Source organism: Pygocentrus nattereri, chromosome 8 (assembly GCF_015220715.1).
Source record: "Pygocentrus nattereri isolate fPygNat1 chromosome 8, fPygNat1.pri, whole genome shotgun sequence".
Classification (NCBI taxonomy): Eukaryota; Metazoa; Chordata; class Actinopteri; order Characiformes; family Serrasalmidae; genus Pygocentrus; species Pygocentrus nattereri.
The window spans coordinates 26,923,913-26,950,405 of record NC_051218.1 but is presented as its reverse complement, the minus strand read 5'-3'; the positions used below and the strand labels follow the sequence as shown (position 1 = coordinate 26,950,405).

Below are 26,493 nucleotides of genomic sequence, written 5' to 3'. Positions count from 1 at the left end.
TATGGGGGTGTGTTAGTGCCCATGGCATTGGTAACTTGCACATCTGTGAAGGCACCATTAATGCTGAGAGGTACATACAGGTTTTGCATATGCTGCCATCCAAGCAACGTCTTTTTCAGGTACGTCCCTGCTTATTTCAGCAAGACAATGCCAGGCCACATTCTGCATGTGTTACAACAGCGTGGCTTCGTAGTAAAAGAATGCGGGCACTAGACTGGCCTGCCTGCAGTCCAGACCTGTCTCCCATTGAAAATGTGTGGCGCATTATGAAGCGCAAAATACGACAACGGAGACCCCGGACTGTTGAACAACTGAAGTTGTACATCAAGCAAGATTGGGAAAGAATTCCATCTACAAAGCTTCAACAATTAGTGTCCTCAGTTCCCAAACGCTTATTGTGTGTTGTTAGTGTTTAGTCCAGGTCTGGGAGGAGATCCCTCAGGAGACCACCCGCCACCTCATCAGGAGCATGCCCAGGCGTTGTAGGGAGGTCATACAGGCACTTGGAGGCCACACACAATACTGAGCCTCATTTTGACTTGTTTTAAGGACATTACATCAAAGTTGGATTAGCCTGTAGTGTGTTTTTCCACTTTAATTTTGTGTGTGACTACAAATCCAGGCCTCCATTGGTTAATAAATTTGATTTCCATTTTTGTGTGATTTTGTTGTCAGCACATTCAACTTTGTACAGAACAAAGTATTCAATGAGAATATTTCATTCATTCAGATCTAGGATGTGTTATTTGAGTGTTCCCTTTATTTTTTTGAGTAGTGTATATTTAATTTATATGATGAGGAAATGGATTGCATTCAATTGTTTACTTTTGTTCTTATGCTTCAAAATAGTGCTGCGTTTGTTGTGGTCTAGTCCATGTGCTTTTTGTTTTGATCCTAGTCCTTCCCCTTGTTTTGTGACTCCGCCCCTGATTGTCGTCACCTGTTTTTCGCCTGTACCTTGTTATCCCTGTGTTTTATAAGCCCCATGTTTGCCCTTTGTTTTCACTGGTCTTTGTACTGTTTGTTTGTTTGATGTTTGAATTTTTTGTAAGCCTGTTCTGACATGCTGTTTGTATAGTTTGGATTTCTGTGTGCTTTGTCATATCTGTCCCTACTGCTCTTTGTATTGGCTACCTGAACCTGGACTGTCATGACCATGACCCTGGATTTGCCCTCAATAAAAGTCACTTATCTCAGCATATGCATCCGCCTCATCACTCCCCGGCGTTACAGTTAGCTGCAGTTCCGAAATATGTGGTAAACATCTCCCTTCAACAAGAACAACAACAACAACAACAAAGGTTGACTGAAACAGGTGACTAAAAGTAAGCTTTAACCTTTTTAACTACATAAAAAACCTTGCTTGCATGTTATGGTTGTTCCTGATTCAAAAGTGATTTACATTGATGATTCATAAGTAATTCACATATTAGGCAGTCACTATAACTATATGTGCAATTTCGACACAAGAATGGAAAGAAGTACCACTGAAACCCATTTCAGTTAGTCACAGTATACATACTACTTCAGACTACACCACTGTGTCAGACTGATAATAAATAGTGCATGGAAATGTGTAATGTGTACAATATACATCAGACGGTCCATGTACCTCTGAGGGTGGAGTGTCTGAGGCTAAGATTAGCATCTGTCTATCTGTCTGGGAGAAGGCAGGCCCCTCCGTAATGGGAGACATTAAAGCTCCTGCTGTGGAGGGATTCCAGCGGTGGAGCTGCGAGTGCCCTGGAGAGACGTGAGCTTTAATGCCCAGCCCAAAGGCTCCACACTCACTCAAAGCAACCCTGCCCTTCATCTGGCTATCCAGCCAGCCAGACGCACACCACAAGTCACCTTCACAGAGAGAGAGAGAAAGATAAAGAGAGAGAGCAAGAGAGAATGTGAGAGAGACAGTGAGAGCAAGAGAGAGAGAGAGAGAGAGCACTAGCAAGAGAAAAGAAAGGCTGTGCCAAGTGTAGGTGGGTGGAGAGGTGTGATCTCTTACGTACAATACATTTGGGGTGAATCCACAGATAAACAACAAAAGAGAGTTTGAGAGTGAGCAAGAGAGAAAATGACTCATTAGCTGTGAAGAGAGAGAAGCCATATTGGAATGTAAGTGTAACATTTGAATCGTTGCTGGATTAAAAAATGCTCCCGTAGGCTACAAATTAATAATTCACACCATAAAAAGAGTTTAATACTGATTTTCATTAAGATCTAGCACCAAGTGCTGCTGTCTGAGACCCAAATTGATCCATGACGGTATGAAGTTAGGCTTGAAGATTGCTTATGCACATTGGCTCCATGTGACTCATGTCCCCCCACCCCCACCCTGCAGCTTCAAAACCCAACCAGCCTTCAACTGCAGCTAATTTCCCGAACAAGACTGCATGAAGATTTGGAGAGAGATGAGAACAACGCAATGCAAGTGAGATAATCTCTGCTTTTCTGACTTAGTGTTCAAGACTTAAAATATACAACTATTATTAACATTTTGCTATATAATCCATTCACATTATATAATTATGCACTCACATAATTACGTTAATTGTCATTTCATTCTATTTACATTTTGTTTTGGCAGTTCATTACCTTCTTTTTTTATGTTTGTTTTGATGGGTAAAATTATATTTTCAGAAATGAAACCTTCAATGATGTTGAGGTCTGGACAGTGTTCAAAGAAACTGTTTCATGTACAAATTATTCTTTTTTTCTCTATTTAGTTTTTCTCAGTGATGGTTTTCTGACAGCTACAAATCCCTGCACACCCATAGACTTGGGTTGTTTGCTCACAGGGAAAGGATGGACAGAAACATGTTTTTATTTTTTCAGACTTGAAGAAAGAGTGGAGTTTGATTTTCTCATACCCCTCAAAGCTGAAAGTGCATTTGATGGAAAAAAAACACATTCCTTGATATGAAAAAAGATTGCAAAATCACACTTGGCACCAATTTTGAGGAATGGCATAATGTAAAATACTATAAACAATTCTGCAAAACAACGTAGTTTGTTAACAGTAGACTGGTGGAACAATATAACAGTCATACATATCATACAGTATAATAGTTTTTAATAACATGGCATAATAATATTTAATTTAATCAATGCATGTAGTAATATTTGTGCATATTGAGTGAATATTTTACTATGGCTTCAAATGCAGCCAGTACAATTTTCTAAAAACTTCTATTTTATAAACAACAATAACTTAATAATACCTTAATAATAACACTAAAACCCTATTCATATCACGATAAAATACCTTCTTTTCTATTTACAAACAAATGTGGTACTAAACATTTATAATTTTCAGTTTAACAGAATTTCTCTCTTTTTTCAATGAACTATTAGTGACAATCATTTACATAACAACAAGAAGGCTTATATGGCATGGGGGTCCAAATAACAGCTAAAATTCTGAAGTGCATTTGCAACTCTGCTCCAGTTGTGCTAGCTGAGAAATATTAAGACTGATGAGCAGGTTGTGCCATAACCAGCCAAAAGCAACCACCTCTGCTGCATGTTCCCTCTCACCAAGGATGCAAACAGTGGTTCAAGGCTGTGGGACAAATGGCCACAAAGAGGGATTTAAAGGCCACAGAAACAGCGGGAAGAAGAGAGAGAGTTTTAAAGTGACCTGGGGACCTGAGGCTATCCCTGGGGGGGTCATGGGGGTGAGTAAATATGACATGGATGAGTGGCGTCCAGCTCCTGCGCGCAGGGAATAATTCATAGCGAGGGCCCTGCCTGCACTCGGGGTCCTTCTATTCAACGTGCTAAAAGGGCAGCCGGCGCTTCTGCAGCCGCCGCACTGGACCGGAATTCAGCATTTGGAGACAAAGAGAGAGTAGGCCAATCAATAGCCCCTCAATGAAGCATGAAAGGTCTGCCTCCGCTGGAGCTCGGCTGACCAGAATGGGAAAAAATCCTGGGGTCGGTCCTCGGCTGCAAGAGCCGCTGTGCGTTCCATCGCCGCCACTGGCATTACCAAGTCCTATTGATTATCACACTTTTCAGCCTGTTAAACCAATAGACAAGCCGACAGATATCCGTTAACATCCCCTAATGAACTGAGAAAATCGCGATCTTGGCCTTTTCTCGGAGGGGACAAGGCTCTTTTTCAGCCCGTCGCTTGGATGGCTCACCTTAAATTCCAGCCTGCACACATCATTACTCACATCCTCTGCTTGCTTAACGTTTAACAGCTGTACGTCAGCTCATCCAAGTTGCTGCGCACAAGACACAGACATGAAAACACATTTACATATCTTGGCTCTCTGTAGCAAGGAGATATCATTATGAGCCTACGGTGGCGGTCACAGTGATTTGAAATTCTGATCTGATGAGTTGCACTGATGTGCTAACAATTCAATACTTCAACTTTCAATACTTTCAATGCTTTAAATAAGCTAGCAATTAAGCAAGTTAATTTGATTAGGATTAGGATTTGACTACATGGCAAGTTTCACTGATTAAGTTATTTCCAGCTACTACAATACTGTGAGTTTGTTTATTACCGAAGTACCCATGGATAAATGACCCATTGATAAATCAGTGCATAGTGAACGAACAAAAGCAACAGCAAATTGGAAAGCTTCCCCTCCAGTTAAAACAATGAAGTGAACCCTTCAAACGCAGATGATCTGGAATTACTGACTGTACATCAGTTGGAGCTTGCAGTCACACTTGGTCTCACTGGAAGCTGGTGATAAAAACTAAACACTGATGTTAACCTATAGAAATAATTTGCTTTTCATGGTCATGTGAACCCTGCATTAAAAAGAATATTTTTGAATTACCAAAAGTGATAATTATATTCTGATGAAGGTTATTTCATCCACTCATGTAGCTACAACAAAATATACTGCTGTAAAAAAACACTCTTTAGGACCAAATTCAAGCAAATACAATAAATGTGATTATTTAACAGCCTTGTTTCAAACACAAGTCATGTACCATCATTTAATTCATGAAGACAGCAGTTACTGCAAGAACACCTGAGCAAAATCCATCTTTCCCACTTTTTTACTTTTTATTCATGTAGATTGTGTGTTTTGTGCAATGTACTCTATTCTCAATAAAACAAAATCATAGTCAATTAGGATATGATGAATTAACTGAAGAAAAATGTTATGGTAATTCTACACAAAACATCACCTGGACCAAAGTAATGTGACAAATGTAACTTATGGTGTTATTTGAAGCCTTTTGCTGGGAGCAGTTAGCTTTCAGACAGGCATCTTAGTTTACATACTGTAAATAATGGATATTTTGTAGTACCCTTTGTTGTTATGACTTTTGTATTTATGCAGGGCTGTCAAAGGACTAAAATAATTAATTTAAAAAATGAATCAGGTTTTTTTGCACCTAATTGGGACTCAACACATATGTCTTATTTACCCTAAAGAAAAAAAAAATCAGTTAAAAAGTAGGTAATTTTTGTTATAGCAGTTTCCATTGAACCTGAACAACACGTTTTCCTTGTGTTTTCCATCTACATAACCAGATGTCCAGTGAGGGCAACTGTGATGGCATGTTTCAGCCCCTCTGCAATTGTAGCCCCCTCACTTTCATACAGCTGACATAATGTTTTGAGGGTAACATTGGTTTTATCGTGAGCTGTGTTTAAACAAGAGGACTACAGCCAGTGAGTCATATCAACAGTGTCTAAGCAGCTACCCTTCAGGCTGTAACTACTAAGGTGTGAAGGGTCAACTAGGAAAATGCAGGAACAAATGTACTTATTTTATCATTTGTGTACTGTCTGTATCCACAGTTCCACTATGAGAAATTTATACTACAGGCAAGTCAGTGAAGCGATTCTGATTTCTAATTTATTGAAAGACAGGCCAGAGTTCCCCCCACCATCAGAAAAAAAAAGAAGCATGCGGTTCTTTTCTCAGGATGCGGAGGAAAAGGAAAAAAAAACACAACAATACAAATGAAGAGTCAAGGAAGAGTGAAAAGAGCAAGCAGCAGTCAGTCCTTCCTCTTCTCCTATAATTTAGTCATTTGTGTGTCATTCGCTGATTGCCGTGCGATTCCGGGGGCATCATTTGAATATGATTGCCAGGCAGTGTATTCAGAGCGAGCTCTAAGTTGCCATCATCACCATGGCAGTGCGGTTGCCATAGTGCCCAAGCCCTCGTGATATCGCACGCCTGCCATTTGCATATTTATTTTGGCGGAGGAAAGTGTTTCAATATTGAGTTTTAGCTTCAGCAAGAATTAAGTTAAATGCCACCAGACCCAATTATATGCCTTCACCCTTCTGTGCAAATGTTTTATTCAGGTATTTCTCATTTGATTTATATTTGAGCACTTCTCGGAATGCGGGCGTGTGTGTGTGTGTTCATTTGAGACACAAGAGATAGAGAAAATGAGTGATGAGTAGGGAAGGCAGTTGACATTATAAAGATAATACCAAACACCATGGTAACATGTGCTGCAACATGGTGATTGATATTTTTCTGGATGACTCTCATCCAGTCAAAACATGAACAGCTGTCTGGTCAAGCCAGGATCATATGTGCTAATTTAAAGCTTTTAAAACTGAATTTATACAATTCAGATTTCCTTTTTCTTCAGTCAGAAGTCATGGACAACTGCTTTGCTTGGCTCTGTGTTATTCAACTGTCTGCACTTATTAACACTACTGCATTATGCTAGCACTGAAGCCAGCAAAGCAAGATGCTAGCACTGGAGCTATAGAGACAGGCTTAACAAACAAACAAAAAGCCTATGAGAACTCTCATCCAGTCAAAACATGAACAGCTGTCTGGTCAAGTCTGCAAGGCTGCAAAACTCCTGAAACTTCATATATGAAAAAGCAAAAATACAATAAATTAGCATTTCTCATTCTCATTTCTTCATCGCTATGACAGTCTGCACAGTCACTAGACTAAGGCAACCACATGGTTTGGCTCTGTTTTATTACACTGTCTGTGCTAATCAACAGTGTTGCATGATGGTAGTACTGGATGCTAGCACTGGACCTAAAAAGACAGAAATAACAAATAAACAAAAAAGAGATGAAAACTTTCTTCACAGCAGTGGAGAACGACACACAGGAAACACACTTTATTCTGTGCGAGGGGGAAAAAAAAACGGGCCATCGACAAACCCTATGAGAAAAACATGACTTCCTGGGAATCCCAGGCATCATGCCCTGTCAAATTGCTCTCTCACTCCGGCTGTGTGTGTGATAAACCCTGTTTGGTGTCAGCGCCTGCCTTATACCGCAGGCATCAAGGCACTAGTCTAAATGTCCTAGGCACCATTTGGCAAATAAAAATCAAAGCGCTGATCGGCCCGAGGTGTCACCGAGAAATGCTTTACCCCCGCAGCCAGCCCTGACGCCAGATATATTGCCCTGTTCCTACTAATGCGTGTCGACTGGCATGGCTAAGATTACCCCCCCTCCCCAAACCTCCACTTCCCAGCTCCGTATTGCGCTACAGTTTTACTCCACAAAAATGATTTATTCCTCCATCTCCATGAGTAATACGCATTTTAATGTTTGCGGACATTGCATCCATTATTTACCTTGTTTGGAAAAGAGCCCTAGCCACTTTTCATACTTGCAGATTTAACATTTAACAGATCAGAGCTACAAGCTAGCTCTAGACCCAATAGGCCTTCCATTTGTCATTTTGGGTTTCGGCACCGGCCGTGTGGGGAATTTCAATGGTGGCAGCAGAGGCGGGCTTAGGAGTGGCAACCGAAGCCATGAGTCAACAAATTAACAAGCAACTCAAAGCTCGTACTGGGCTCTGGGGTGTGTGTGTATGTTTGTGGATCAGGGTGGGAGGGGGACTGGTTCAGGAGAATGAGCCAGAATGTAAAAGAACACAGAGGTTTACAGGGTAAGAACGACATTAATCGCTCGTGATACTGGATTTTGCAGTTCTCATACAGTACGCAAACAAGCCCTGAGACCAATTATAGTGTTTCTTACTGTGTGGTGTAAACATCTTGACCAATCACAGTTCCAACAAAAGTACATTATTCTGATAAAAATAATGCAGATGAGTATCTAACCATGTCATTATTGATTCACAGAATCTAATATAATAATTTGCCTTGCTCTCTATGCATTGGTTCTTCCTTTCCCCATCACTCAGCATGATGTTAGCCAACATGGGTGTCTGTTAGCTGACATAACAGAATTAGCAGTAAGTGTTCTCCTCCAAGCAGGTTGAGCTGTCCAATTAGTGGCAGTTTGAAATGATGTTTCAGAGGGTGTGTTATGTACTAGCCTTCACTCTGCCTGCTTGGTAGCATGGTGTGGTAGGGGATACTTAGGTAACGGGAGAAACTGGTGTTGACTAAAGCAAGCAGTGCACTGCAAACGAAAATGATACATCCAAGCAAAATGATGTCTTTTTGTCAAAACAACCCGGTTCATGTGCTATAGTGTGCATTTCTTGCCGAATAGATCATTTAAAGCCATGCACACTTGCTGCGTCACACCACATCATGTAGTATCATGTACAAAATACTTCTAAGCTGCACAAAATGCATTGCAGTGAGTGCTGATAAGTATGAAGATCAAGGAAAACTTTGCATATAAATGTAATTATCATAATTTTAATTAAATGGTAACATATGGTATCAGTTTATTACACACACATGCACACATCTTCTAAGTCGCTTCTCCTTCTGGGGGGGTTCTGGAGCCTATCCCAGCTGTCACTGAGTGGAAGGCAGGATACATACTAGACAGGTTCAGTTTATTACCTCTTTCAACTCTTTTTGAAAGATACAAGGTGACAAAAAAAGATAGGTGAGGTAAGATGTCATTAGCATTTGTCTGTTTATTTAAAAGACTACCTTTGTTTTCCTCTTTCTTCACATTTAACCTAACCGAAAAATGTCAGTAATGCTATACTTCTGGCTTTTTTCTTGCAATATGTAGTGATGCAATCACCGTTACAGCATTTTGCCCATTTCGTTCAAGACTAGTGATGAAGTGAGGATGATGGCTGAAGGCGATGATATTCTGAGGTTACTGCATTATTACTCTCCAACAAGCAGCTCGGAGAGAAATGCAAATGACTGGCTATGGAATATAATTGCTACTCTGCAACGAGTAACTTCATCTGCGCAAGAAGCAATGATTGCTGGGCGCGGTTCAGCCGCAGGTGATGTACGGATGGCATTTGGCATCCAGCTAATGTGCTCCCTTCACCCTGACCCCACTGACACCTCACATCGACATCTTTGTTAACCTCTGGAGCAGTTTGGGGGCAGGAGTGGATTGAAATAATGGCCAGCACATAATGCCTCTTGTTCCTGGAGTGTCAGTCAGCAGAATTGTTTCGCACCAGCGCCGCCGGAACACGTCCAATCAAAGCTCCAAGGCTGGGATGCGCAGGCCAGCCTTAGCGAGCAAATTACTGACATGCGTGGGCAGACTAACAGCATATTTTTCACTGTCAGAAATCCGATGCGGCGTTTTTGTGGTCACATTACTAGCAGGAAGAGTTACTGTGGAGGGAGATCTGAGATAACATGCACAAAAAAACAAAACAAATGCTAAAGCAGAAAAGACATCAAGCCTTCAGGTTCTGCTGGAAACATCAACCAGGCAGAATTCATTTTTCCTCTCATAAAAAAACAGAAAGCCCAAAGCCAATTATGGGCTAGTTCATCTTTTATATCTCTCACTAACTCCCCAATCAGCTGCTATGCTACATTAACTGAATATTATCGTTCCGGCCTAAGGTTTAATCTCCTTCCTGTGTTTTGTTGAAGATGCCCTTAGCTGAACTAGGCCTGAAGAGAAACAGAAAGAAAAAAAAGACAGAAAGCATAACGGAAAAAGAAAGACTGCTCAGTGAGGTGATAGAGTTGGTTGAGTGGCTTGAGGGAAAATAAAGAATTAAAAATAAATAAATAAATAAAATGGAGGCGCGCCTTACCAATAACATAGGTGAGCAGGAGGGCCAGCGTAACGGTGATGGCGGTGGCACTGAGGGCAGTGCACTTCCAGTTGCAGCACTTGTATGGCTTGTTGAAAGTGAACATGGGCCGGGAGAAGTTGCTGCGGGGCAGAGGCCGCGGGGGCGGAGAGTAAACTGTGTTGGAGGTGAGGGGGTAGTTCTGGTTGGCTGCGCTCAACAGGGCTGAGGACCCCGAGCCATGCTTGAACAGAAAGTGCCTGTGGAAAGGAACGAAGAGAGAGTTATCCTTGTACTGCAGCAGCAAATGGAGAAAATGTAAGAGGACAAGAGGAAAATGGTAAGCATAGTAAGATTTACAGAAAATATATAGTGTGCATGCCAAATGTGCACTGCATTCTAGCCTAGCGGTAGTATTAATTTTTTATATGAATATCTGACTAAAACAGGGCAGCATGGTGGCGTGGTGGGTAGCGCTGTCGCTTCACAACAAGTAGGGTGTGGGTTCGATTCCCTGGCCGGGTGACCAGGGTCCTTTCTGTGTTAAGTTTGCATGTTCTCCCCATGTCCACGTGGGTTTCCTCCAGGTATTCTGGTTCTGCCCCACAGTCCAAAGACATGTAGTCAGGCCAACTGGACATGGTAAATTGCCACTAGGTGTGAGTGAATATGTCTGTCTGTCTGTCCTGCGATAGACTGAGAACCTGTCCAGGGTGTATCCTACCTTCCACCCAATGACCGCTGGGATTTAAAATGGGTTTTAAAAAATGTATGAATTACTACTAGTACTACTAATAATAATAATTATAACTATTGATATTTTTGTTATTATAGCTACTACTGCTACTGCCACAACTGTAATAATAATAATAATAATAATAATAATAATAATAATAACAACAAGTAGTAGTATTTTTTTTTAATTTTTTATTTAAAAATTTAATTTAAAACCTGATGCCCTATATGCACCATACATAAATATTCTCTGTTACCCCACTAGGTCATGTGCATTCACTGGCTTTGTCTTCATGTTTATGCAAGAAAGAAGTAAACGGTGCATGTTTTGTTATACTGTACCACTGTATATATATATATATATATATATATATATATATATATATATATATATATATACTTTTCAGCCTTCAGGACTATTTATGCTTGCACAAATGCTCACACAAGCCCACAGTTACGCAGAATCATGTGTAAAATCAAGCAAATTGACATTTTCTCTTCAGACTGTAAAAATATGAGCAACAACCATTTCTCTAGCTGCTAGCATACAAACTAACAGTGTATTACACTTAGTTAAACAGTGTAACAGAGCTAACATTATAGCTTCAGGTTACATTACACTGGAAACTAAATGTAACTTTACAAAGCAATATGTCTAAAAATAGCAACTGATCCATCAAAATATTATTCAAGTTTACATAATGGTAGTAGATGAGGCATGAAGGTCATTTCACAGTGTAAGGCTCCATCTGTTGTTCTACACATGCATTTCAACAAAGGATGTCAATCAGTCAATCAATAACTCAGTAAGAGACACCAGCTCTTGTAGGGTGTTCCAGCAAAAGAACACTTTGCTGCAAAATGTAACAGCATAACTTTTCACTAAGAAGATGTTTACTGCAATTAACTGCTTGCTTGAGGTAATTTGTCCCTTAAAGTTTAACTTAAGTTTTATGCTAGCGGACATTGGTTATGTAGCCACTGACCAAAACTTTGAACTGATTCAGCTAAGCTGTTTTATGGTTGCAGTGTGATCCAACCTCAAAGACACGTTGTGATTTGTACTCTGAGCTCACAATCATAGGTGTGCACCCAATGAAATGCATGTCAGTATCAGTGCTTCACTTCTTAGTAATCCACTGTAAAATCCTTTTTACAGGCAAGATTTTACATCCAATGAAAAAACATGCCTCAGAGAACACGGGATCAAAAACAAACAGCAGCATTTTCCGTGACACCAAAGCTCATTCTGTGAAATTCTACATCCTCGATTTTTATAATGCGAGCTTTAAAGTTTAATGCTTGAAGAGACTGTGCTGGAAAGCCAGCTATAAATGCAGTGAAAAAGAGTAATTGACACAAGTCAGTGGCTAACTCTCTCTCTCTCTCTGCATTAAAAGCGTATGCCAATCCGAATACACTCAGGATGTGATAGCAGGGGAATTTCATACTGCTGGGCACAGGTCCAGAGGGGACGCTTGCACACCTTGTGCAATATTAACACCATTTTTAGGCCTATGAGAATAACCTCCTTATGCGCCATTTATTTTGGTAGGAAAAAAATAGAAGAAGAAGAAAAAGAAAATAGGAAAACGCTGAAGGGTTGGACAGCTGCAAAGCGACCCCACCTCACAAGTCTCTCGGAGAAAAGTGTAAAACATTCAGATACAAGGTCAGCCTCAGTCAACCAGCATGAGAGAGAGAGAGAGAGAGAGAGAGAGAGAGAGAGAGAGAGAGAGGGAGAGAGAGAGAGAAAGAGAGAGAGGGAAGAACAAAACAGAGCAAGAGATTTCAGACCTACTCCGGCCCCTTCAGGGAAACAAAAGGCAGTTATACCCCAGCTGCGAACCCGCCATTTTGAAAGATGACAGAGAAGAAGAGTGCTTTTTATTTTTCTCTCCAGTCCACAGGCAATGACACCATTTAAAGGTTTTTCAGCTTCTACAAATATCATCTATTTCTTTAAATAGAAGTTTCTATTTATAATCTTTCACATTTCCTTGATCATCAAAGACAATATCCACAGGCTACACCCAACAACCTCCAATCTCATATAGGAAACCATATTTCCCCTGAGATTCCTCAAGAAAATGAGTGTTACTTCACTTCGGGAGGTCTGCCTGTTGGAAGAGCCACTTTCAAAGCTGATGAAAGTGCTTCAATTAAAATCCTGACACTAGTCGGGTCACGCTCGCAAGCATCGGGTAGCTCAGTATCCTCCATTTATAATCTTAAATGCAAAAATATCCATTAACATGCTACATTCTGTGCATCACTACCTGCAATGATATCAACAGGTTTTGTTAGGTATGCTGTGCCTTCAGAATGTAGGTATAGAAATATCCCTTCAAAACTCAAGGATCTGCAGCAATATCCAATCAACTCTACCCTTTCCTTTTAAACATTAAGTGTCTACAGTAATAACAAATCCAATCAACTCTTGTCAGTCCATTAAAAAAAACAAATATGCACAAAAATATTCAATTAAATTAACTCCTCACATTTCCTTTAAAACAGAATATTCTGCAGCAATGGCCAACCAGCTCAACTCTTCTCACTCTCTTTAAAAACCAAGTACCTACAACAAAATCAAACTCTTGTTCCCTTTAGAAATCACGCATGCTGTAGCAATATCAAATCAAGCCACAACATACTTAAATTCTGTTTATCACATACTAGAGTTCTTTCAAAAGGTGTGGTTATGTGTCCTGTAACAATATTCAAACCAACTCAGCTCTTTCATTTAAAAACTGAATATTCTGCTGTAATATTCGTTTTGAAACAGTGTGTGTTGGCAGTGAAGCATACTGCCATTTTCCTAAAGGTGGGGTCTAATATGTCACTGGGAAATGATAATATGTCACATAGAGGTGTATTCTATTACTGATATACTGAGTGAAAAATGATAATCTTACTGTCTTCATATTGATATTTTAGTCATATCATAGCAAACATATAAATACAATAAACATATCTGACAACAGTCTCATTTTCTGTCTTGTTGTGAACTTGTTGGTCACTCTGTGTTCATGTTGGAGCTGGAGTTTATTCTGGCTAATTCCTCAACACTAAATGACAATAAATGTGGTGAGTTTATTACTTAATTAGATTTGTTAAACATTATGTTGATTTAATCAGCACACAATGCACCATGGCATGTGTCTGATTCACAGGTAGCAATCACGACTAAGGATAAAGTTATTTGTTCAGGTGTATTTAGCTAGTATTTGGGTGAAGTTGCACATTTAATTTGAAGAGGAGTGATATAAATAGTGTACATCTGCAATACTGGCCAGTAAGAAGTGGGACAGGATTTCTAAGCTAAAGCTTGATGTCAGAAAAAGTTGGCCTCATGTCAACTGAGCCTGAGTTGAATCTGGAGTCTCTGGGGTGCCAGTCCAAATCAAGTCTGGAGTCTCAGGGATGCAAATCGAGTCCTGAGCCTTTATTAGACAAGTTTAGGCTCATTATCAGTTGCAGTCAGTAATGCAACAATACAATTTTTTTTTCAGACCAACTACAAGTATGAGTACAGTTTTAGTGCTCGCTCGAGTCCAATGCCTTCCTGAGCGACCTATTCAGAATTAAGTAATTGTTGATGTAACTGACTAATATATATATATATATATATATATATATATATATATATATATATATATATAGCAGTTAACATCTACTTGATTCTACTTGATTGTAAATAAAGTGCACTAGCTAGCTATAACATATTATTGAGTGCTGCTTTAGATCGAGTAGTACTGCAGCTGAGATTGTTTCAAGTTTTGTTCCCTGTCATAAAACACTTTATACAGCTGTAGTTTTGCTCCTCATCTGTCTTTCAACAACAGTCTCTGTTGGTCAGCGAGAGCACAAATCACATCAGAGGCTGTAGCATCCAAGGCGTGGATTCTTGCGTAAAGTTTTACATCTTTTTGGATTGGCTGGTTGAGCCATAGCTGAATGCCTTCTAAAGCCTTAGGCACAGTGTCTGATGTTAGAAATCCTGTTCTTTGGTGATGCACACAGTAGGTGTGAACAGTCCATTGTGTACAGACAAAGCCTGCGATTTTTATTCTCACACTGTTTGAAAATGCTCCATCCATGTTACGTGAAACAGCCTCTAAAGGCAGTTTGGTCTAAGAACATGTTCAGTGTTTATTCAGTACTGCATGCCAAATAATGAGCAAATACACTGAGAAACTGACCAGCATTGCTAACACTGAGTGCATTTACATAATAATCCGATCATAATCAGATTTCTGCAGTTATCTGATTATTCAAATGGTCGTGTGAATAATGTGAGATTTTAACTGTGAGTGCATGTATACTCTTACTCGTATTTCCTTCTGATTTCTGAGTTGGAACATGTGCCAAAACAGACTGCATTGCCAGAAACAAGCAAGTAACGTTGCTGCAAGATGGCAGCAAAACACTTAGAAGTGACACTGAAACCACGTACATGCCTTACGAAATTAAGTATTCAAGTATTCTTCAAGATGATGTATACTATATTTTCAAAATTATTCACTCTTCTGCCTTCACATGCATATGAACTTAAGTAACATCCCATTCTAATCCACAGGGCTTAATATGATGTTGACCCACCCTTTGCAGCTATAACAGCTTCTCTTCTAGGAAGGCTTTCCACAAGGTTTAGGAGTGTGTTTATGGGAATTTTTGACCATTCTTCCAGAAGCGCATTTTTGAGGTCAGACACTGATGTTGGACAAGAAGACCTGGCTTGTAGTCTCTGCTCTAATTCATCCCAAAGGTGTTCCATCAGGTTGAGGTCAGGACTCTGTGCAGGCCAGTCAAGTTCTTCCACACCAAACTAGCTCACCAAAGTCTTTATGGACCTTGCTTTGTCCACTGATGCGCAGTTATGTTGGAACAGGAAGGGGCCATCCCCAAACTGCTCCTGCAAAGTTGGGAGCATGAAATTGTCCAAAATCTCTTGGTCTTGCTGAAGCATTAAGAGTTCCTTTCACTGGAACTAAAAGGCCAAGCCCAACTTCTGAAAAACAACCCCACCCCCCCACCAAACTTTACACTTGGCACAATGCAGTCAGACAAGTACTGTTCTCCTGGCAACCGCCAAACCCAGACTCGCACATCGGATTGCCTGACTGAGAAGCGTGATTCTCTCACTCCAGAAAACACGTCTCCACTGCTCTAGAGTCCAGGTGTTGGTGCTTAACACCATTGCATTCGATGCTTTGCATTATGCTTGGTGATGTAAGGCTTGGATGCAGCTGCTCAGCCATGGAAACCCATTCCATGAAGCTCTCTACGGTGTTCTTGAGCTAATCTGAAGGAAACATGAAGTTTGGAAGTCTGTAGCAATTGACTCTGCAGAAAGTTGGTGACCTCTGTCATATATGAGTGTGGAATGTTCAAAATGACCAACACTTCATTGGAATTGGGGTTGTACTTATGCATTACCATACCTGTTGATACTGTGTGATGTAAGTGTTACTGAATCTGTAACAGTCAGACACAAAGCCAGTGGTCACTTTAAACATTCTGGTATATTCCTGCCCGGCCTACACGGTATGATTTTAGCCCATTTTAAACACACAAAAACAGCCACATACCCAGTAGAAGTGGAGACATGTAGGCTAGAAAAAGTGCGACTTTACTCTGTTGATATAGTGATATAGTGATTTGTTAAACTGTCTTTGTAAAATAGGCTGTGGACAGACCATATTGTCCTACTATGTAGATCATCAACTGGCTTTTAGCTTCAGTGCACAGTGTTAGCAGCACTGCTGAGTTTGTCTTTGCTAAGTACTCTGCACGCAGCATGTTATGTTGAATGAAACAGGCTTATTTGTCCATAAATTGTCCATAGGCAAGGCTGTCTATAGAGAGGGTGTATCATGTATGTAGCATGGGCCAAGCATTTCATACAGTGTGAGTTTATAAATCGAAGGCTTTGTCAGTAAATTATGGACTATGCAAATATGCAGTGTGAGTCACCGAATAACAAGATTTCTAAAATGACACAGTGTCTGCCTTTAGAAGACATTCAACTACAGCCAAACAAAAGACTTGAGATGTAAAACTCTACAAGTGAGCTCCTCAGCAGTATTATCCTCCAATGTGATTCCTGCTATCATAATGCTACAGAAACTTGTTGGGGGTTGGAAGAGACAGTTGTACGAAGAGCTTTTCTGATGTGCAGCAAAACACTCTTCTCCACTGCAGTTACTCTGCACGGTATCAGACCTGATATAAATACTTCGTCTAAAAAAATGGTATTGATGCATTCCTAGAAAAAGACACTATGAACGTGCAGAATAGACATTTACAAGCAAACTAGGAATAATATAAATGATGTGCACTGGGAGTCCAGACACAATCAAGTACTGAAGAACAAAAAAAGGGTGTACAGCTAAAAGAATTAAGCAGCTCATATAAATTTAAATTATATTCCCAAAATATGCATATTGCAATGAGTAAAAAGTGTAAATGTGCACTGAATAGGTGAAACGTGAAAACGTGAAAAAGGTTCTTTTTCGAACGAATTATTATAAGGGGTATACAGTGGTTTGTACACTACAGTGTGTGTAATAAAGTGCATGTACAGCTGTTCAAAGCACAGTCTAGAAGGATGATGGCCTGGGGAAAGACACTTTTCAGGTGACAGTTGGTCCGAGTCTTTAGGGCCTCTTTAAACACTGTATTTGTTGTATGTAGAGCATAGCTCTGTCCATCACACTGGATAATGGAAAAAAGGTTTATTATTGTACTACACTAAGGCTGAAAGTCCTAATTTTGTACGTTTTGTTGAGGTTTTTTGTTGAGTCCTGAGGGGCGAGTCATATCATATAAGGGCCTCTAAGTCACGGACTCCCATTTCTTGTCTGTGCTCTGAATTGGTCTTGAGCAATTTTCAAATAAAAACAGCCACACCCCTAATGCACAACTCTATCCACATCAAATTGTGTGTTCACTTATGGCCATGAAAATAAGTTGAGTCAGCATTCTGTTATAACCATTACCATTACCATTACCACTGATAACCACTGAATTACAAACATTAAAAATTGCTAGTAGTATGTCTTCACAGCTAGCTAGCTAAATTTCTCTTTCCATTATAAATGGTTTTCTTGTTCCAACATTTAAGGTGAATAACAATAGAAGCTGGTGAATGGCTGACTTCAGCTTCATATCACCAAAGAGTTAGGGGTGAGTGATAAAAAATAATTGTCACATCCCTCCTCTTTGAAGGTATATGATGCCCTAAGTTTGGCAGGGTTGCCTACAGTGCAGCACTAGTAACCTGTTAATGAAGTAATGCTGTTTTTTATTTGAGGGTTGTCTCATTTCGTAGGGGAAGATTTACCCCATTAGCCCTAGTTGACACTCCAGAACAAGGGATAGGTTTAAAAATAAAAAATGGGACTAGGACTTACTTTTATGCTACATCATTTCAGGGTGCAGGAGTGTTATGTTGCCTGTAACATGTATGTAGCATTTTTTGTATTTCGACTGGTAAACAACTTAATTTGGCGCATCCAGTGACACTAGACTTGATATTGGCTTTGGAGCATTTTTGTTTACCACAGAATGCGACAGCAGTTATTTAAAAAAAATTTAAAAAAACTGCTCAAACTCTCGGTTCATAATATGGGCATGATGGCAACTACAGAATGGTACAATCTTCAGACTTCATGACTTCAGAGATACATAACGACTAGGATAGAATGCAATATTAGAGCCTCATATTCCATATTCATAAAGTCATCCAGACATTCAAATGAAAAGTACGTTAGATTCTTACCCTAAAGAAGTCTAAACAACTAAAAACCATTTCTTAAGCAGATCTGCTTGACCTCATGCCAATTGTTAGGTAACTCAGATAAAACTTGAGGATGAAAGTGAATTATCTGCTATGTTCATTATATCTTCATCACTATAATGTTGATTTTGCATTTGAGACCTAAACATTGAGACATTATTTTTGGCTCTGTGCTTGTGACATTAATACATAAAGATTTATGACATGGCTTGAAAAAGTCTGACTCGACACCACTGACTTTTAGATTGCTATGTATGGCTTTAAAGGGTGAATCAGCCCATATTTTAGTGTGTACTTATTTTTCTCCTGAGTCAGTCATGCTGTTTTTTTCAAATCTGTTATTGTAAGTGGTTATCATGAGGTTTAACATTAAAACTACAAGCTGAGCTAAAACATGAGCAGTGACATGTGAACTAAGAAGATAAGCCTGAGGGTTGAAAAAAAGACTGAAATGCATTCACATTTGCCAAACTGCAACTGGAATGCCAAAGAGCATGTATGGTGAACGGAATTGAGTTTGGTCAGATATAATTGATAAATTATACTAATCGTTAATTTATATAGTCACTGCACCTATTCCTCCTCTCTCTTTTTTTCATGAATGCAAGCAGAGGATCTAGACCTGAGGTTCAAAGGTACAGAATGGCGCATGATTTCAGAGGTATATAACAACTGGGTCAGAATCATATATCAGAGCCTCATATTCCATATTCTTAAAGCCATCCAGACATGCATGTGAAACAGAAAGTACTTTTAGATTCTTAGCCTAAAGAAGTCTAAACACAGAAGTTTGAAAAGTTCCAAAAACAGTTGCTCAACTTCCTACCAACTGTTAGGAGAGCATGGGCCAGAAATAATGGTGGCTAACACACACAAAATCAAGATAAGTTTACACCTCTGCAAAATCGTTGAGCAATACCTTAAGGGAGTAGATGGCAGAAAAAGAAGAGGAGAAAAAAAAAACAACTTTGATCAGTCTCTGTAAACCAGCAGTTCAATGTCAAAGTGTCTGGGAGAAGCACACAGGCAATTTATCTCCAGTGGGCTAGGAGCTCTAATTAATCAGTCCAGAAGGTGCGTTAATGACAGAACAAACAAAAAGCTCAAAAGCATTTGTTGCAAAATAAGTGCCCTAGAAGTGGGGAATGCAGTTCTGTTTGTCTTGTTTTTTTTTTGTTTTTCCTGCCTATGAAGGTGATGGAGGTGAAACGATTCAGCTGGTCAGCTGGTAAAGTGGTGAGTTGGGGGTGAGAGAGAGAGAGAGAGAGAGAGAGAGAGAGAGAGAGAGAGAGAGAGACAGAGAGAGAGAAGGCACGTCTCATTTCACCTCCAAGCCTCCTGCAGCTGTTTATGGGAATTGTTCATCCTGACTCCTTATCAATTATCACTCCTCCTAACTTGTCACTTATGTCTGTTATGTCATATAGCTTATTCTTACTCAAAATTAAAATAAATGCACTGATTTAATATTATGAGAAGGAAAATACTCTTAATTAAGCTAAAAATGCATTGCTCATTTTAAATGTACTAGCAAAAAAATATCTAATGTAATTAACCCCCACATCTATGTCTAGTTTTCATTGTATTTATGCTATTTAAATGTGATATCACATAATTAATTGCATAGTTACAGACAAAAAACGTACCTATCCATGCTCTCCCCACAAACAGATTCTTTTTTAGAAACCGTTACGAGGTTGTTACAAGATGTTGGCAAAAACCCTCTTCACTTTAATGAGAAGCAGTAGTGATCTTTGTTTAGAGTTGCTACATAAAGCTGAGTTGTCTGTTTAAATGTCATTACATTATTACATTTTATTAAAACATTACTGGCCACAAGTTTAGAACCACTTAGCATAATAATAAGAGTTATTCAATAATAATCTCTACTGTGTAGACTGAAATTTTATTGGACATCAGAATGTAAACTGATGGTTTATTCACAGTTGACAGTATTTTGGTAACAACAAGATATTGATTCATTTTCTAGTTATAGTCATTTTCTGTTATGGAATTCCAATAAACAGCTACTTGATCAGCAAGATTTGGTCACTGCTTTTGGAATATAATGCATTATGGATATTAGTTATTATTATAGTTTTTTATTACTAAGTTTTAATTATTATTACTATTATTACTATTATTATTGTTGCTGTTGTTGTTGTTGTTAATAAGTTCATTATCAATGTTATACATCTTTATAACTTACACAAAAGTGTGTGGGCACCACTCTTAACACCCATTGCTAACAGGTCTATAAAATCATAGCTATGCAATCTCCATAGACATGGATACCACCTCTGCCACAAGTCAATTTGTACAGTTTCTGTCCTGCTAGATCTGCCTGTCAACTGTTAGCACTATTATTGTAAAATGGAAGCATCTAGAAGCAACAATAGCTCAGCCATGAAGTGGAAACTCACAGAGTGGGGTTGCTGAGTTCCAAACTGCTTCTGGAAGCAACATTAGCACAACTGTGTGTCAGGAGCTTCATGAAATTGGTTTCCATGGCTAAGCAGCTGCACACAAGAATAAGATCACTATGCGAAACGCCAAGCATTGGCTAGAGTAGTGTATTGCTGCTCCTGGACTTTGAAGCAGCGGCGTTCTCAAGAGTGAATCATGCTTCAATCATCTGGTAACCTGATGAATATGAGTTTGGGGAATCTGGGTTGGGAGAAAACTACCTATTGAAAGTAAAGTTTGAATCCAGTGAAGGGCAATGGTTAATTTTATAGAATACAAAGATATTTCAGGGAAGTATATGATTCCAACTTTGTAGCAACAGGGAAAGCCATTTCCTGTTCTAGCATGACTTTGCACCTGTTCACAAGATGAGTCCATAAAGACATGGTCTAATGGGTATGTTGTGGAGGAATTCCAGTGTCCTGCACAGAACCCTGACCTTAGCACCACTGAGCACCTTTGGGATACATTAGAACATGTACTGCAAGCCATGCTTTTTTTTGCAACATTAGTGCTTGACTTCACAAATGCTTCTTTGACTGAATGGGCAACAATTTTCTCAGACACATTATAAATATTAAACTTGTCGACAAAATCTAAGTTGTGCACTACAGTTTCTCATTATGTTGAATGGGGTGTTCTGTAAAGCTCGTCCTTGTAACAGTAAATATAAATGAACACATCTGTGGGTGCAGCATAGAAAGGTCAGCTACATTGATATTGGATTTAAATGCTGTACTGACAAGTTTGAGTCGGCACTTCTATTTCATTTGTTTTGATGTCAAAAAATGACATAATAAAAATGTAAAGCATGTCTTTTTTTTCTTTCTCCAAAACTGTTCATGATATTCAAATCCACAACTGTGACATGCAATAACAGTTTAAAATGCGCACTTTCAACAGAATCTTTTGGCTTGTTTAAACAGTCTACTAAGAAAAATACAACCCGATTTCCAGCACCATGTTCCAAAAAGGTTGGGGCAGGGCAACAAAAGGCTGGTAAAGATGTGTAATGCTAAAACAACACCTGGTGGTTAATTCCCAACAGGTCAGTAACATGACTGTGTATAAAAAAGCATCCCAGAGAGTCTGAGTCAGAAGTGAAGATGGGGAAATCATTCTTTTTGGAAATCATGGACACTGTGTCCTCTGGGCTAAAGACCACTCAGCTTACAGTTCAAAAGCCAGCATTCATGATGGTATAGGGGGGCATTAGTGCACATGGTATCAGTGATGTGCACATCTGTGAAGGCACCATTATTGCTGAACAATATAAACATGTTTTGGCAACATATGTTGCCATCCAGACAGCATCTTTTTCAGGGAAGGCCTGCTTATTTCAGCAAGACAATGCAAAATCACATTCTGCATGTATTATAGCAGCATCGCTCCACATTAAAGGAGTCCAGGTGCTAAACCTGCCTGCAGTCCAGACCTGTCACCACTGATAAAATCTGGCATATTATGAAATGCAAAATACAATTAAGGAGACCCCAAACTAAGGAGCAGCTGAGAACCTATTTTAAGCAATAACAGGAAAATATTTCACTTTCAGAAGTAGAGCAATTGGTCTCCTCAGTTCCCAAATGCTTACAGAAGTTTGTTAAAAGAAGAGGTGATGAAACATAATGGTAAACATCCCCCCATTTCAACTTTTTTGGAACGTGTTGGCATCAAATTCGAAATGGGCATATCATTTTTAAAAAACAATAAAATTTCTCAGTTTTAATATTCAATATGTTGTCTTTGTAGTATTTTCATTTAAATAAAGGGTTTACATGATTTGCGTATCATTGCATTCTGTTTTTATTTACATTCTGTGTCCCAACTTTTTTGGAAATAGGGTTGTAGTTGAAGCTACACTGTATAAGATTTGAGAATTTGGGATTTAGAAACCTCTCTGATAGGAATACATAACTGCTTGCAACATGCAGTAAAACATTTTGTAATGATGCTGGTTGTGCTTTAGAGGAAGCTGATGATGATGAGCATGCTGCAAGAGTATTCAAAGTGAAATCAGCCAAAACTTGGTGAAGGGCATGCCTTCTGATCTTATCTGCTATTGTCATTGTAAGTATAATGTTGATTTTGCATTTGAGACCTAAACACTGAGACTTTCTTTTTGAATCTGTGCTTGTGACGTTAATACATAAAGATTTATGACATGGCCCGAAAAAGTCCTGCGAAATCTGACTTGACACCACTTATTTTTAAATTGCTATTTAATGCTTTACATGGTGAATCAGACACCATGCTTTTGTGTGTTTTTCATTTTTATCCTGATTCAGTGATGCTATTTCTTTCCAATTTTTTATTGTCAGTGGTTATCATCAGGTTTAACATCAAAACTATACGTTCAGCTAAAACATGATCAGCAACATATGAACTAAGAAGACAGATAAGCCTGAAGGTGAAAAAAAAAGGCTGAACTGCACTCACATTTGCCAAACTGCAGCTGGAATACCAAAGAGCACGTATGGTGAGCGGAATTGAGTTTGGTCAGACATAAAGCCACATAATTAGACTTGACTTGTCGCCCCTTTCAGATATTTATATTTAACCAATCATTAATTTAAATAGTCACTGCATCTATTCCTTCTCTCTTTTTTTCCTGAATGTGAGCAGAGGATCTAATTACGGGCAGATTCATATCTTATTAAAAACCTTTCTTCATGGCTGGCTGGGTGCCAATCTCATCCCAAGTCATTTAATGTATGAATTCAGCTGTTACCAAGTCTTCATTAAAAATGCAAACAGAATATTTGTCTTGCTGTATCCTTTTAGAGACAAATTTCTACATGCTGCCTCACAAGTCACTTTGCACAGTCATTATTGACACTGGCTGTTTAGAATGTGGTTTAAGCAAATTGTTCTCAGGGCATGAAATCTAAGGCAGTTGGCACAGTGGAAGATGGATAAAAGTTGAAATGGAAGTTACAAATCTGACAAAGCCTTTCTTCGAGACCACAGATGTTCATGCAAAAAGGAATCCAGATGGGACGCACTAGGCAACTAATAACACAGTCATAGCCGTAACGCTTTAGCAACTATTATTGTCATCCGAGAGCTTCTTGTCATCATGAGCTTCAATTATTCTGCAAGTCATCCAATAAGGATTCTTTTACAACAACTCTCTGACTTATATGAGGCATTAGGTAGCAAATATTCTGGCCTCATTAAAAGAAACAGCCTACAAAAATGGTACAAGAAAACCTAAAAATAAATGGATGGTTTCATAAAAGAAGAACTGTTTATTAACCCCTAAAAGTAGAGTTGTTTGGCTGTATTGTTCAAATGCAACCATGTAATCAGATTTTTAAAATACACAGCATGTCAATTAAGGGATTACATTAACATTTACAGTCTGTATGAAAAGATTTGATTCTGCCCTTTTGACTCTTTAGTTTCTCCTGAATAGAAAAGGTCCCAGAACACTATGCTTTCATTTCAAACACAGCTATATATAAATAATTGTGATTCACACAAATAATAATGAATAAGTAGTAAAATATCGAAGAACTAGAGCACAGATTAACCATGTGTTAGATACTATAAATATCCTACTCACCTCTCATGTATGCATACCATTTGTATGCAATGTGTATGTAGCACATTTCAGAAGTAAAGACTGTAAATGTGACATGTAAATGTCCAAATGTTTCTTATGTATCCCCAACATTACTGGTATATTTACCCTGGTTTTGGAAACACTGCTCTTAGTCAAATGAAAACAAATATACTAAAAAGAATACACTTCTGCACTATTATTGCACAATTATTGTTTATTTGCTGAATCTGACATATTGGAGAAAAATGAAGCATAAAGTGTAGCTTTGTGCAAAAGTTTTTATGTTTTCTTTTTTTGTAGCATGTTAAACCCAGCAGAAACAGAAACTGTGAACTAAAATTTGCAGAACATGATGTGTTTAGGTTTGTTCTCTGTAGAGAATACATATGTTAATCTATTCTAACTTTAAATAAATCATCAAAATGTAATGTGACAAGGGTCATCTTAACTTTTGCCTTCAATGATACTGTGATAATAGTGACTTCTTTGGGTTAATTAGGTTATTCAAATGGAATGGAAAAGGATCTCAACGTAGCTCTCTGAACTGACCTGGTCTCCAGAGGGATGTTACTGTTCAGGACCCAGTTGTTGTGGAGCTGGGCGTTGTCTGGTTGCCCAGCGCTTGCTTCAGACACCTGGCTGGCCTGGCTGCGGACGGGCATGGTGTTCCTCTGCAGCGTGACGTGGGCGTAAGGTGCCGGACGGGCACAGGTGCAGGCATGCGGGGGCGGAGGTGGAGGGGGCAGAGGCCGGAAGGTGAACTGCCCACCTGGACTGCTCGGAAGCTCTGCAGAAATACACAGCAAACAAATCAGTCACTTACAAATGTGAACCAAATTAACCACACAGGACAAACCAACTAAGGGGGATCATGATAGCTGACATTTTCTTAATACACAATGTATATGAAAACAGAGATTTTTCAAAGCTTCTTGAACAAATTGGGATGGACAAATTGCACCAACAAAATTCATGATTGTGATTGAACATATACTATAAATGGTCTTTTAATTTTTTTTTTAAGACAGATGCAGTCATTCAGTGTTCTACAAACACTACACTCAGTATCTGAAATCAGGAAAGTATGTCTTGTTGCAATTTATCACAAAAAAAGAAAATATCATGCTCCCCAACCCCAAATATAACTCTAACTCAGTTTATGGTTTGTGCAATGAAGACTGAACTGCAGTGGTGACTGAACTGTGCACCAGTAAAACAATAGCACCATTAAAATCACATTAACCTTTTGTGCAAATTAAAGTACATGATTTAGCAACTGACACAGTAAAGACAAGACCATGGAGAAGAAATCACCAGTGAGAAATTCTCTTCAAAGTTATGATTTGAGTAATAATGCTATAGGAAAAAAGCTGCAGCATCTCAATAGCATATATCAATTGTACCATTAGCTTGAACTTCCTGCACCCCAGACACCTAAATGTGGACCTAAACTTCAGTTTTTCATTCTCTATATGTCCAAATGTTTGTAGACAGGGTTGTTGGCAGAACAGGTTTGTGGACATTCCCTCTACAGTCAAGGGTATTAATGGATAGTTTGTTGCCCCTTTGCTGCAGTAACAGCCGCTGCTATTCTGGGAAGCCTTTACACTAGATGTTAGAACATTGCCATGAGGATTTGATCGAATTCAGCCACAAGAGCATTAGTGAGGTCAGGCATTGATGATGACATTTAGCTCTGGATCACAAACATCACTCTAATGTATTCCAAAGAATCTAAAGTATGAATCAAACAAACAAACAATCAGTCAAATAATCACTTCACAGCCCAGTTCTGGGGAACTTTATATCACTCTAGCTCATAGTTTGCATTGGGCATGGTGATGTTAGGTTCTTGTGAGGCTGCTCCAACAATGGGTGCACCTTAAATTAGCTGAATTCACTGAATGGTGTCTCGACATGTAGTGTACATAGCTTACATACAGTTTCATAGCAGTTGCTGAATAACAAGCCTTAAGATCAATAATAATAATAATAATAATAATAACAGAATAATAAGTCTA

At 39.0% G+C, this 26,493-nt stretch overlaps 1 protein-coding gene across 1 annotated transcript in view; it reads right to left on the bottom strand.

The window, feature by feature from the left end:
• Nucleotides 1–26,493, bottom strand: part of LOC108430898 (teneurin-1) — a 283,207-nt gene that overhangs the window by 157,414 nt on the left and 99,300 nt on the right. Inside the window, exons 4-5 of the mRNA XM_017703711.2 lie at nt 25,022–25,259; nt 9,924–10,162 (exon numbers count right to left, since the gene is read on the bottom strand). Coding sequence (XP_017559200.1) covers nt 9,924–10,162; nt 25,022–25,259 — 477 coding nt within the window. The remainder of the gene's footprint in view (nt 1–9,923; nt 10,163–25,021; nt 25,260–26,493) is intronic.